This window comes from Phaseolus vulgaris, chromosome 2 (assembly GCF_000499845.2).
Source record: "Phaseolus vulgaris cultivar G19833 chromosome 2, P. vulgaris v2.0, whole genome shotgun sequence".
Lineage (NCBI taxonomy): Eukaryota > Viridiplantae > Streptophyta > Magnoliopsida > Fabales > Fabaceae > Phaseolus > Phaseolus vulgaris.
Genome location: NC_023758.2, coordinates 36353621 through 36366261, shown reverse-complemented (window position 1 = coordinate 36366261; position 12641 = coordinate 36353621). Strand labels below are relative to the sequence as shown.

General features: G+C 32.4%; 2 protein-coding genes across 2 annotated transcripts; one reads left to right on the top strand and one right to left on the bottom strand.

Annotated features, from left to right (window-relative positions):
• The first annotated feature begins 2416 nt into the window (after window positions 1-2416).
• LOC137811760 (monolignol oxidoreductase AtBBE-like 13) lies at window positions 2417-4197 on the top strand. Its single transcript, XM_068613595.1, has one exon. The coding sequence runs from the start codon at window positions 2464-2466 to the stop codon at window positions 4063-4065; it is 1602 nt and encodes a 533-aa protein (XP_068469696.1). The 5' UTR covers window positions 2417-2463; the 3' UTR covers window positions 4066-4197.
• A 5043-nt stretch (window positions 4198-9240) lies between these two features.
• On the bottom strand, window positions 9241-12370 carry LOC137811759 (dihydroceramide fatty acyl 2-hydroxylase FAH1-like). The gene is made up of 7 exons (XM_068613594.1): window positions 12048-12370; window positions 11906-11963; window positions 11733-11825; window positions 11434-11630; window positions 11227-11332; window positions 10007-10153; window positions 9241-9570 (listed from the first exon to the last, which is right to left on the bottom strand). Exons 2-7 carry the CDS (start codon window positions 11954-11956, stop codon window positions 9445-9447), a joined length of 720 nt encoding a protein of 239 aa, XP_068469695.1. The 5' UTR covers window positions 11957-11963; window positions 12048-12370; the 3' UTR covers window positions 9241-9444.
• Window positions 12371-12641: the final 271 nt, after the last annotated feature.

Below are 12641 nucleotides of genomic sequence, written 5' to 3'. Positions count from 1 at the left end.
GAGACTTTAAGAACTTTTTCATCATTATACATTTTTCGAAGGGAGGAAGAAAAGTGGAGAGTGTAACATTTAGACGAATTTAATCATTTATCTTATGGATTGATGAATTAGGAAAAACATTTATTGAATGACACTCTTTGAAGGTTATGTTTAATATATGAGAAGTTATAGTTACAAAAGAAAAACATTTTATGTTAGATTATTTAAAGAAGGTAATGAAAAATAATTTATATTAATTTTATCCTAATATAATGTTGAATATCTTAATAGAGATCAAATCAAATTATGGTATATAAATACATGTTGAATATCTTAATAGAGATAAAATTAAATTATGGTATATAAATAGAGTGCGAACATAATAATTTTACAAGCAATTTTTTAAGGTTACTTAGATATAATTTAATTTGTGTCACACATTATTAGACTCTTCTTAGATCATCCACAAATATTTAATCTCAAGCTCGATATGTTCATTTGCGTAAAGTAGTGTGTTGAAGATATCACATTGACTATCACTTAAAAAAAATAGTTTTGAAATGTTGAATTAAGTATAAATCCAATTGTTAAGAATTACTATATGGTTTTATACAACTAATGTTATCCTTTTTTTTCTCCTCTAATTTAAATTTGTGTAATAAAGATAAAATATAATTTTCTCTTTCAAACTTAGACATGTCATATTTATAGGGTTCCTCTGATGAGAATCCTCCTTCTTAATGTTCATTAGATAGTTATAAGTACTGGAAAAAGGGCCAGAGGTGTAGGATACTAGAAAAAAAATGAGTTTCGAAATCCAAATATTTAGTTGTTTCTCGACTTCTCAAAATTTCAATAACAAAATTACCATTTACGTTAATTTTAATAGACATATCAAAGAGTGTCCTATAATTGACATACTCATTGCCAAGAGAACGACTTATGACCAACATATTCGTCGTCTAATAGACAATTTGTTATTATCTGACACTTAGAGCTTGTACTTTTCTAACACTTAACTTTAATATGAGGTGCTTCCTTCACTATGTACTTGGTTGAACAAAAACCAACCTCTCAATTTGAGACATAAAATTATTAAACATATTTTATATTATTTTTTTCATTTTTCTCTCTTCGTAATATATATAATATGAAAAATTTTATTTACTCTATTATAACATGCTAAAATATTAAAGTGAATTTTTTATTGAGTGCTAATATGTGACAATCCTGTTTGGTACAGAAGCTTGATGCAATATATCTGATTGTATATTCAATGTTTGGTGTTGGTGGTCTTGATCTTAAAAATTGATTGTACATATTACTGCTGCCAAAAGTCTGGGTAGAGTATATTCAAAGTTTGGTGTTGGTGGTCTTGTTTTTTAAAATTTAATTGTATATGTTTCTGCTGTCAAAAATCTGGTTAGAAACCTGTTATTTAAGTTGGGTTATGCTTTATTATCATGTGCTGGCTGAGAGGTATGCAAGGTCTGAGTTTTCTGGGACAATTATGCTAGAATAATACAAGATGATTTGGGGGTGAATGATGGGAAAAACATATGTGTGGAACCAACACAATCACGAATCAACCGCAGAAAATAAACAACACAGAATTTAACGTGATTCGGTCGTCAATATGCAACCTACGTTCACGGCAATTAATTAGGTTTTTATTCTGTTTGTTATAATTTTATTACAAACACAAAGATCTCTTAAATAGAGATTATAGAGGAAACACAATAATTAAATCACTCACTAAAACATGGTGTTTAGTCAGTCTAACCTAATTATTCTTGACTTCACACTCCACACACCAACGTTTCACTATTGGACTTGTTGAGTCTCAGTTTACTCTTTTTTGAGTTTTGTATGTGAAAATTGGGAAAGCCTTTAGAGAGTAAGGATTGTATTTGTTTAACCAATCTTATGTGTAAAGATTAGAATATTTCTTAAATAATTCGTTTTTATTTTATTTATTTTTTATCAAAGAAAAATGTGATAATTCTGTTAAAATTAGTAAATCCTACAAAATAATTTTGAAATTGCATTTTCGTGTGGTTAGTCGACAAAGTAGAATTTTTCGATTTTATTTCACTTTATTTTAATTGTTCTATATCATTTCACTTCCTTTAGCGAATCAATCACTTCAAAAAAGTCACTGCAATCATACCCTAAGGGTTAGATATTGTGGAATATTCGGTACACATGGTAGTGGGAAGAAGAAAAAACTGCAGATAGGAAAAATATTGATATCGCATAATAATCTTGGGTGTGAAATGTTTTGGGTTCAATATTGAAGATTAATTCCACTTTGTCGTCACTATTTTCCATCTAAAATGAAACAGCCATTCACATGACGTTGGACTTAGCTCAAGTACACGTATGGCCGCTGGAAAGTAGCATTACCAAGAAGCAATCAGTGTATTTATATTACTCAAACTAAACCTTTTATTTGTACACAGGAGAAAGGTGAAACCAAAGAACATGCAGTTTCTCTGGTCCACTGTTGCAAGTTTTGTAGTTCTACTATCAATTTCACTCACCACTTCAGTTCCAATTGAAGAAGCTTTCAACCATTGCCTAACACTCCATTCTCAAACTCATAACCAATTTTCCTCTTCAATCTACACTTCTACCAATGCTTCCTTCACTTCCATCCTTGAGTCCACTGCCCAAAATCTAAGGTACTTGTTGCCCTCAGTGCCAAAACCAGATTTCATATTCACCGCACTTGATGACTCTCAAGTCCAAGCAGCAGTGCTTTGTGCAAAACAACTTCGTATTCACATGAGAGTGCGAAGTGGTGGACATGACTATGAAGGGCTCTCTTATGCTTCCCTTATTGAGAAGCCATTCATGGTCCTCGACTTGGCCAAAATTCGTGCAGTCAATGTTGATATTGAACACAACACGGCTTGGATCCAGGCTGGGGCCACTATTGGTGAAGTTTATTACAGAATTTCAGAGAAAAGTTCAGTCCATGGGTTCCCTGCAGGGCTTTGCACAACCTTGGGAATTGGAGGGCACATCACAGGAGGTGCATATGGTTCCATGATGAGAAAGTATGGTCTTGGTGTTGACCATGTTCTAGATGCTAAAATTGTTGATGCTAATGGGAGGGTTCTTGATAGAGCAGCCATGGGGGAGGACCTATTTTGGGCAATAAGAGGAGGTGGTGGAGGCAGCTTTGGAGTTATTCTGTGGTGGAAGATCAAGCTGGTTCCTGTGCCGCAAACTGTGACTGTTTTCACAGTGACTAAGACCCTTGAACAAGGAGGGAACAAGCTTCTTCATAGATGGCAGAGAGTGGCTCCAAAGATTGATGAAGATCTCTTCATCAGAGTGATCATTCAGCCAGGGAATAGCAGTGTTCCTGGAAAGAGAACAGTAACCACCTCTTACAATGCTCTCTTTCTTGGTGGTGCTGATAGGCTTCTCCGAGTGATGAAACATGGTTTTCCTGAGTTGGGTTTGACAAGAAAAGATTGTGTGGAGACTAGCTGGATCAAATCTGTGCTCTACATTGCTGGCTACCCTGATGGATCAGCCCCAGAAGTTTTGCTCCAAGGGAAGTCCACAACAAAGGCTCACTTCAAAGCCAAATCAGACTTTGTAAGGGAAGTAATACCAGAGAAGTCCCTGAATTCCCTATGGGAAATTTTTCTGCAGGAAGATGGACCCCTAATGATTTGGAACCCCTATGGAGGCATGATGAGCAGGATTGCAGAATCTGCCACTCCTTTCCCTCACAGAAAGGGAGTTCTCTACAAAATTCAGTATGTAACTGGATGGATTGATGGAGAAAAGAGTATGGCAAAGCACATGAACTGGATGAGGAAATTTTATTTCTACACGGCTCCCTATGTTTCTAAGTATCCAAGGGAAACATATGTGAATTATAGAGACTTGGATATAGGCATGAACCAGAAGAATAACACCAGTTTTTTTCAGGCTTTTTCATGGGGTTATAGGTATTTCAAGGGTAACTTCAACAGGTTAGTGAAGGTGAAAACTAAAGTTGATCCATCTAATTTCTTTAGGCATGAACAAAGTATCCCTCCTCTGCCAACTGGTAAGAAAGGGTAGAAGGCAGTAGCATAATAAGCTAGATCAAAGGAGTATGACAATGTATTATGGCTAGAATGCTAGATCAATATGAAAACTATGGTTAAATCTATTTTCAAGGATTATTTGCTAAAGAATAAACATTTCCATACATATATTTCTGTTCTTTATTTGAATCTTCTAAAATAATATGGAGCCTTCACAACTAAGTTGTTTGCCATTAGTTTCTTTTTCTTGTGTGTGATCATGGCAGTGTGTTGGGAATAGCATTGGAGACTCTTGAGTTTGGTATGATACTGAAGTAACTTCTCTCACATCTTATTTGTGGAAAAATAAGGTTTCTTTGAGATTCTAACCCTAAAAATAATTACTGTATAACTGTTTTTTTAAATAAAATATTATATTATAATAATTTATTTAGATGGCAAGTGAATTAATCTAAATGAATTAAGCTGGTGTCAATATAATGGAAATATATTATACACATTTGAGTAATTAAGACTTTTCTATTTATTTCAAATATGTCAACATAAGTGTCTTGTTAGTGAATCTTGAACAAATACTTGTTTGACTTAATTATGAAAAAAAAACACTTATTTAACATAAAAGGCTAGTTAGTGAGACTTGAACAAATACTTGTTTGACTTAGATATGGAAAAAACACTTATTTGACTTAAAATCAGGAACTATTGGACAACTTTTCATACCCTTGTTTTTTTTTTATTATTAACATTGTATATATTTGACTAAGAATAAAAAGAGTAACTATTAGTTACTGCTAGCTGTATTTATTTCTTTCTTTGTATAAACATTAATCAATAGCTTACATATAAAATATTTAAAACAATTCTAGGATAGTAAGCAGTTTTTAATTTGTAAATAATATAATGAGATCTACACTAATAGGGGTCAGTGGTGTGGTCTATATAAGACCTAGACCAAAAGCACAATATATCAAATAGATGTATAGCTATGTTATTTAGCAATGGGTTAATATATAAATTTAAAATATTAAAAAATAAAATTCTAATATATTTAGTTGTAATTTGACTAAAGTAAATTGTGAAAATGTAGAGCCTCAACAAATTTGCTACCTAACATGAATTTTAATAAAACAAATAAATTATTAATTTTGGGTCCTCCACTTATCAAGTGTTATGATTTAAGAAACAGTAGTGGGATGGTTTAAGGAGTAGTTAAATGATAAAATCATTTAATAAAATATGTATAACAACTGTGGATGATTTCCTTATCACCAGGAAGATAAAATGTTTTTTTATTATAAAAGTACTCTTGATGGAAGAAAAATGAGAACGTGATCTTTCAACAATAAAAAAAAATTATAAACTAGCTTTCATCTCGAATCTTTATTAATGTGGTCTATTAGATTTATCAAAACAAGTCTTCTAATTGAGGAGTAATGAGAATTTGTTTTTAAAACCTCGTAATACGATTGTGATTTCAAAAAACAAATAAAATTGATTGCAAAAGCATCAAGAAGAAACAAGTAATCCATGGCGAAAAGAGAAAGAAAAAGTACAGCGTGGAGAACCTTGGAAAATGAGAACGGAGAGAGAAAAAGAAAGAGTAAAGTAAATACTGAAAATGTATTTTATTATTGTATCGAAAAATGTTTACAAAGTTATATATAAAAGCAAAAACAAAGAGGAATGGGTTAAAAGAACATTACGCGCAGAGAAAAGAAAAAGGTTACGTGAAGTAAATTGGGCCCAACAATAAGATTTGAAGCTAGGATACTAGGTGCGAGGATTTTAGTTAGAATTTCTGTGATTTGCATGGTAGAAAGGTGATAAGTGTGAAATTTTAGTAATATTTCATATTAAAATATAGACATTTATGAGTATTAATTGTTAAAATAAGTATAAAATAACACTTAATTTATGAAACTATATCTTTTACATATTTGTGATTTTAATTTAAATAAAAACGATTTATTATCAAATTTGTGTTAATTTTAGGATTCTAAGAAAGACTGGAGATAACTGAGAAAAAAGAGAATATTCAAAGCTAAAAATGAAAAGTTGGAATGCACAAACATCACCAAAGCTGCCCCAAATTTGCAAAAAGCCAAAATGCCACCAATGGATCTCGCTCAAGCGAGCTCATTCTCGCTTGAGTGAGATTGCTCCAGTAACGTTGGGCCTTTTTACGTAAAACTTGCCCAAGTGAGTCCATTAGTGCCCAAGCGATAAATCACTTAAGCCCAAACAAATAAGGTTAAATAGGGGGCTTGAGGCACAACCCTGGATTGAGAGGAAAACACCAATGAGTGAATTGTAATCCAATTGAGAGAATAGAAGGGGTTAGAAACCTTAGAGGAGACAACCGCCAAGGAGAAACATCATGCTCTCCCTGCTTTTCTTCTTTTCTTGCTCTCCCTGGAATCTTCTTTTCTTGCTCTCCCTGCTTGTAACAACCATCATGTGTGGCTAATTCTACCTTTTGGGATTGAGAGTAATAAGTTCAAACTCTTATGTATTGAAGTGATATCTAAACATAATATTTTGTTATTGATTGATGATTGGTATTATTATTTTATTTGTAATGCTTGGTTTTCCATGATCTCAAAACTTAGATTTAACTGGAAAGTATTTTTAAGGTTCTGACCAAAACGATAATGCTTAAAATATTTAAATGCTAGGAATAAATTTAAAATGTTAATTGCTATCAACGTCTAATCTTAATGATAAGTTGTGTTGTATAAAAATGCGAAGAATCAATATTTAGGAAGCATCTTATTAATTTTATATGCAAAAAATCGATATAAATGATTTTTATACGAACATCAATATCAATCAAAGAACACAATATTGTCATGCTAATCAAAATACAAAAGAGTGAGAAAGATGAATCTCAATCCCTATTTTTCCAATTGAAACAATAAACTCTTTAACTTGTTTTCTTATTAATCATTGTCATCTTAACAAATCCCAACAAACTTTTATTATTCTGTTTTATATTTAGTGAATCTTTTATTTGATTATTCAATTGTTCCTTGTGGGTTCGATATTCGTCATTAGGGACAAATTATTACTTCTGAAAACATGATGCACTTGCCGTAAAAAGTCATCAAAGAGATAGGGAGCAATTTGAGGAGACCGACATTAAGTTTTTCTCTGACAATATGGCAATCGATTTCAATGTGTTTGGTTCTCTTGTGAAAAACCTGGTTGGAGAAAATTTGAATTGCTGATTGATTATCACAGTACAGAGTAGCTGGTGAAATGAAGAATGTAAGTTAACCATTGAAGCTCACAAGCAGTTGCTGCTAGAGCTCTACATTCTACTTCAGGGAAACTTTTCGAGATTGTTTGTTGCTTCTTGGACTTTAGAAGATAAGAGACTCACAAAAAAAATAAATAGAAAAACTAGTTATAGATTTTCGAGAGTCAAGATAAGTTGTCCAATCTGAATCACTATAAGCTTTTAAATGAATAAGACTATTGCTAGAAATAAATAGACCATAGTTAGGGTTGCTTTTAAGATACCTTAATAATCTGAAAGCAGCTTGTTGATGAAACTTGGTGGATGTAGAGACAAATTGACTGAGATTGTTAACGTTGAAGGCAATGTTAGGTCTAGTGTTTGTAAGGTAGATTAATCGTGCAATAAGTCTGCGGTATGCTGAGGTTTCATCTTTATTAAGTTGAATACCTTCAGTTGAAGAGAGACGGAAAGAATGAGTCATATGTGTAGGCATAGGCAAGGAGTCTTGCATACCCGTTTCATGAAGAAAATCTATAGTGTATTTTCGTTGACTGAGATGAATTCTTAACTATTGTGGGCTATCTTAAGGCCTAAGAAGTAGGTGATGTTTCCAAAATTCTTAATCTTGAAAGTTTGATCCAACATGTTGGTTATATATGAAGAATCTCAGCATGATCATTCACAATAAGCCCAATGTCATCCACATAAACAAGAATAACAACAATGTTAGTGTCATGATGTTTTGAGAATAAAGAATGATTAAATAAAGATAAAATGTAATTTTGTGAAATTAAGAAATTTGACAGCTTTTCATACCATTGTCTTCCAATTTGTCAAAGACCATAGAGAGATCGCTGAAGTTTACAAGCATTGTTGTTAGGAAGAAGAAGACCATGGGGAGGTTGAATGTAAACTTCTTCATGCAAGTCTCCATGTAGGAACGCATTATTACAAATTTTAATAAATTTTCCTCACAAATTATTGTAATTTTTTTTTAATTTAAACGACATCACTTTCTTCTAACTTCTCATAAATCCATCCCCTTAAATACTCACAAATCTTCATCCCTAATCCACCATGGAATGTAATATTTTTCTTCTTCTATTTTCCATCTATAAAAAAATTAATTATCCTTTAATGATTGTGGATTATTATTGTCCTGAAATATAATTGAGTGAGTATCATAATTTATTCAAATTTAATTTATTTATTTAAATGTAGTTCGTAATACCCTTTATAAAATAAATATGGTTAAAAAAATATACCAATTTTTATTATAAACTCATCAAGATTATATATGAAATTAATGATTATTATTTTGTAATTTTAAATTTAAATGTTTTTTTATCATTTAAAAAAATATAAATATTTTATATAAATTTTTAATATTTATTGGATTTTGACCTTCCGTCCATTCTCTTGAATCTTGACTATATAATCAATCAGTGAGTCATTTTCCATCTCACATCCTTCATTTCTTTTCCATAAGGTTAACAATGCTAATATTTGTGCTTGCAAATATTTAGGTAAAGTTTAAAATATCAACTAAAAATAGGAAAATTAGTCAAAATTATAAAAGAAATAAAAATAGTTAAAGTTATTAAATCAAATCAATAATTCATATTATAATGAAAAACATTAAATTTAAATAGAAATTAATTGAAAAAATAATTAAGAATTGAGAAAAAAATATAACGTACCAAATAAAATTTAAAAGCAACTATTTATAGACATAAAAGCATATTAAAAATGAAGTTGAAGTTAATTATTTTATAAAAAGAAAAGAAAAAATGCTAAAACGGGTGAAACTATAAGATAGTGTCATACTTAAGTGTGAAGACCTATCATTTTGTTGTCTATGTTGATTTCTTTGATATTAGAAGTTAAGGTACAAAACAAGGCATCCCAGCAAATGATTCACACGGAAAGTAAAGTTGCAACATAAAGAACTGCGAAGACGGAGGCGAGTTTTATGCCAAAAATATGATACATTTTCGGATTTTAATATTGTTTCATACAAGATGGTAGCACGTTAACCCTTCGAAACATCAATATAGGAGCAAGATAATTAAACAATCAAGACATGAATTATGAATTATCAACATATCTCGTTTGAAGCTCCGGATTATACACTATCCTTAACCAATGAACAAATGCAATCATGGCAGTCAATTATCTACGTTTCGCTTCACCCTTTGATTGAGGAGGAGGAACCGTTCCAAAAACTTTATCCCACAGGGGTGAAGTGATCCCAAAGCCATAGTTCTGGAGACGATAATGATGATTTAAGTGATATTTCTGCAAAATAATGAAGGAATTATCATATGTCTTTTCCTGGCTTGTAAATTTAGATAGCTGCCAATACATCATAAGTAACAAGAAAATCAATGTCATGACAAAAAAGAAAGAGGCAAACATGCTTATCATGCTCTGAGGAACAATCTTGTTCCAGAAGAAATCAGACGATCCAAATCATTAGAAGATTGGAGAGAGAAGAATACTATCATGTTTTATGCTCAGTTTAAGAGGCTAACTAAAAATGAAAATGAATGTCTCAACATTCACAGTACATGAATTTATTGTCCTTCAATTTCTAATCGAATTAAAAATACTAAGGCCAACTTTTGATGAACTAATGCATCGGTAAACTGCCCCAGTTTTATTCATTGACAAGATTGCCACTAGCACATTAGACACTGCAATTTAACAGCTAAAGGAGGGGAAGTGCTTTTACCTTGAGACTTTTGGGAACTTCAGACTTTGGCTGACCATGGTGCAAGTAGTAATGAGTGCAATCATACATCACATAGCCCAACAAAATACCTCCAAACACGGCAGGAGCAATTGAAGGGGGGCATACAAGCTTCACTAAGTTCCAGATCTGAACGGAGACAAAAGCAACAAAATCAATTCATCGAACAGCTTATCAAGTTCAGCTAGAAAAGTATGGGCATAGGATAGTGGTATCTCTAAATTCCACCAACATCTTCATACCAACCAATCATTTTCACACAATTCTAAAAAAGGTTTTCTGGCCGATTTCAGAGGAAATCTGCATACTCTGTTTCAGACGGTGAGGTGTTTTCCCTTGTGACATCAACAAAGCCAACCAGAAGATGATCACCGGTATAAAGATGTAGTTTCAGAAGCTCAAACTATTTGTTGATAAGGCTAATGACTTTGGGATTTCATTTTATGATGGGAACAATTCAATACCTTTCTACAAAATCCTCCCACTAATTCTTCTATTTTCTTAGTGACCAAAGTATTGAATGCATTTTAAATTCTCAAGATATTAAATTTGATCCTTACATTTACCTTCTCTAATAACATTTCCTTCCAGGAATAAAAAACTGAAATTAACAGACTTTAACGCAAAAACATATTACTAGTATGCAAACAAATACAATATTTCACAGCATTAACCGAATGCTTCAATATTTGCATTAATGAATTTGATTGCATTGCATCTATAACAAGGTTTTTGAAACCATAATTATAACGCTGGAGCTATGATGAATTAATTGGCAACTTTTTTGTATGCAGCAAAACAAGTGAAACTTTTTATATACATTAAAACAGAGTTTCTCATAACAATAATTTTATCTAGATCATAGGATCTAACTCCATTTAATTCAGGAATCTAAGTAGTTGAAGAGAAAATCAACAAACGGTATTCATTGTTGGCGCCTAATGTAGACTGTTGATATACTTATAAACATCTGAAATTATATATACTTTATCCTCAAGACTGAATTTCTTACTTTAAAAATCCGGATCCTACATGACAGGGTGAGGGGCAATCATTAGATTCCCTTATAAGGTATAAAGGTCAATTGCACAATTAAGCCGCATTTGAACCAAAACAAAACCGTAATTTCAAACCATGGTAGTAACAACTATGAATGCATTGAAATGCATTATTTTTTGTACATTAGGTAAGAAAAGAAATACCGGGAGAGCTAATATAGCGGCTGCAACAGGGGGGAAAACAAGTCTAAAGCTATCCATGGGGTGCTTGTGGTGGCAGCCATGGAGAAGATAATGAAAGGTGTTTCCCCTGAAGCAATATTATAAAAACAAGTAATCAATCTCATGCATATAGATTTTACCGATCACATGTATACAGAGAAGAGAAAGAAAGAAAGAAAGAAATCATACCAATAGCTCTTGGTTTTAATATGAAAGAGGAATCGGTGCAAGGTGTATTCCGCCAAAGTCCAGACGAAGATTCCAAGAAGGACGAAAGGAGCCACATGTTGAGAAGGGAGACCTGATTTAGCAGAATTGGAAATGAACCAACTCGCAACAGGCACCCAAACGGTTGGAATGACCCACCATGCAGTGCGCGTGAACAACTGTCCCAATGAAGAGACACGACAACGTTAGTTAACCTAAGACTCGATTGAATGTGATAATCTGATAAATAAAAAATTGACGATGGATAGGAATGTGCGTACCTCCAGAAAATCGCTTTGGAAAAAGCGAGGGCCTTCCTTGCTTACGATAGGTTCGTGAACCCACTCATCATAGTCTTCTCCGAGATGGCCAACCTGCGAGCGAAACAAAAAGTAAAGAGACGTGGCAATTCCTGAAAATGAATGCAGATTGAAAAGGACGTTATTGGGTTTACCTGGGACACAAGAGGCTTGTTCAAATCCACGAGGAATTTCTGGGCAACCATCTTGGTGCTGAAAGAAGGAAAGAGATGAAAATGAAAATGAAAATGGAAATGAAATGCAGATCTGGAAAATGAAAGAGTGGAGGGAACGAACAGTGCAGAGAGAGAGACGACAGAAAGATAGAGACGTGAGATCCGAGGAGCTCCCTCTGCGCACAGGAGAGGGAGTTGGAAAAGGATGTGATGTATTATTCAGCGGAATGGGAACGGAATTTCAACCTCCATTTTATCTTTACTCTTCCTTCTCTTCTAGCCGTTAACGCTTTCTCTCTCAGAATAGAAAACTACTCCGATTTTCCGTCTCCGGTTTCCACCATTGCCAACGCATCATCCTTCTTCTTAAATATCCACACAATTAACAGGAACAAAATTCAAATAACAAAAATTATTAATTCAAAAATATTTTAAACATTCAATATAATAAAAGTTTGTAATGAAAACTAAATTAAGTGATAAGAACTTAATTAAAGTTATTTAAAATGCTTCAAATTTAATTAAGGTAAAAATAAATCATACATCCACTGCTAATATTATTAGTCTGTATTATTTTATTCAACGCTGAGCTGTAATACTATATGCTACATTAATTAAATTTCCAATGGTTATTGTGAAGTTAGTAATAAAATTAATTAATTGATTTTGTAAAAAAAAAATATTTAAATATAGGCCTTTTAAAATATGCGGAAAG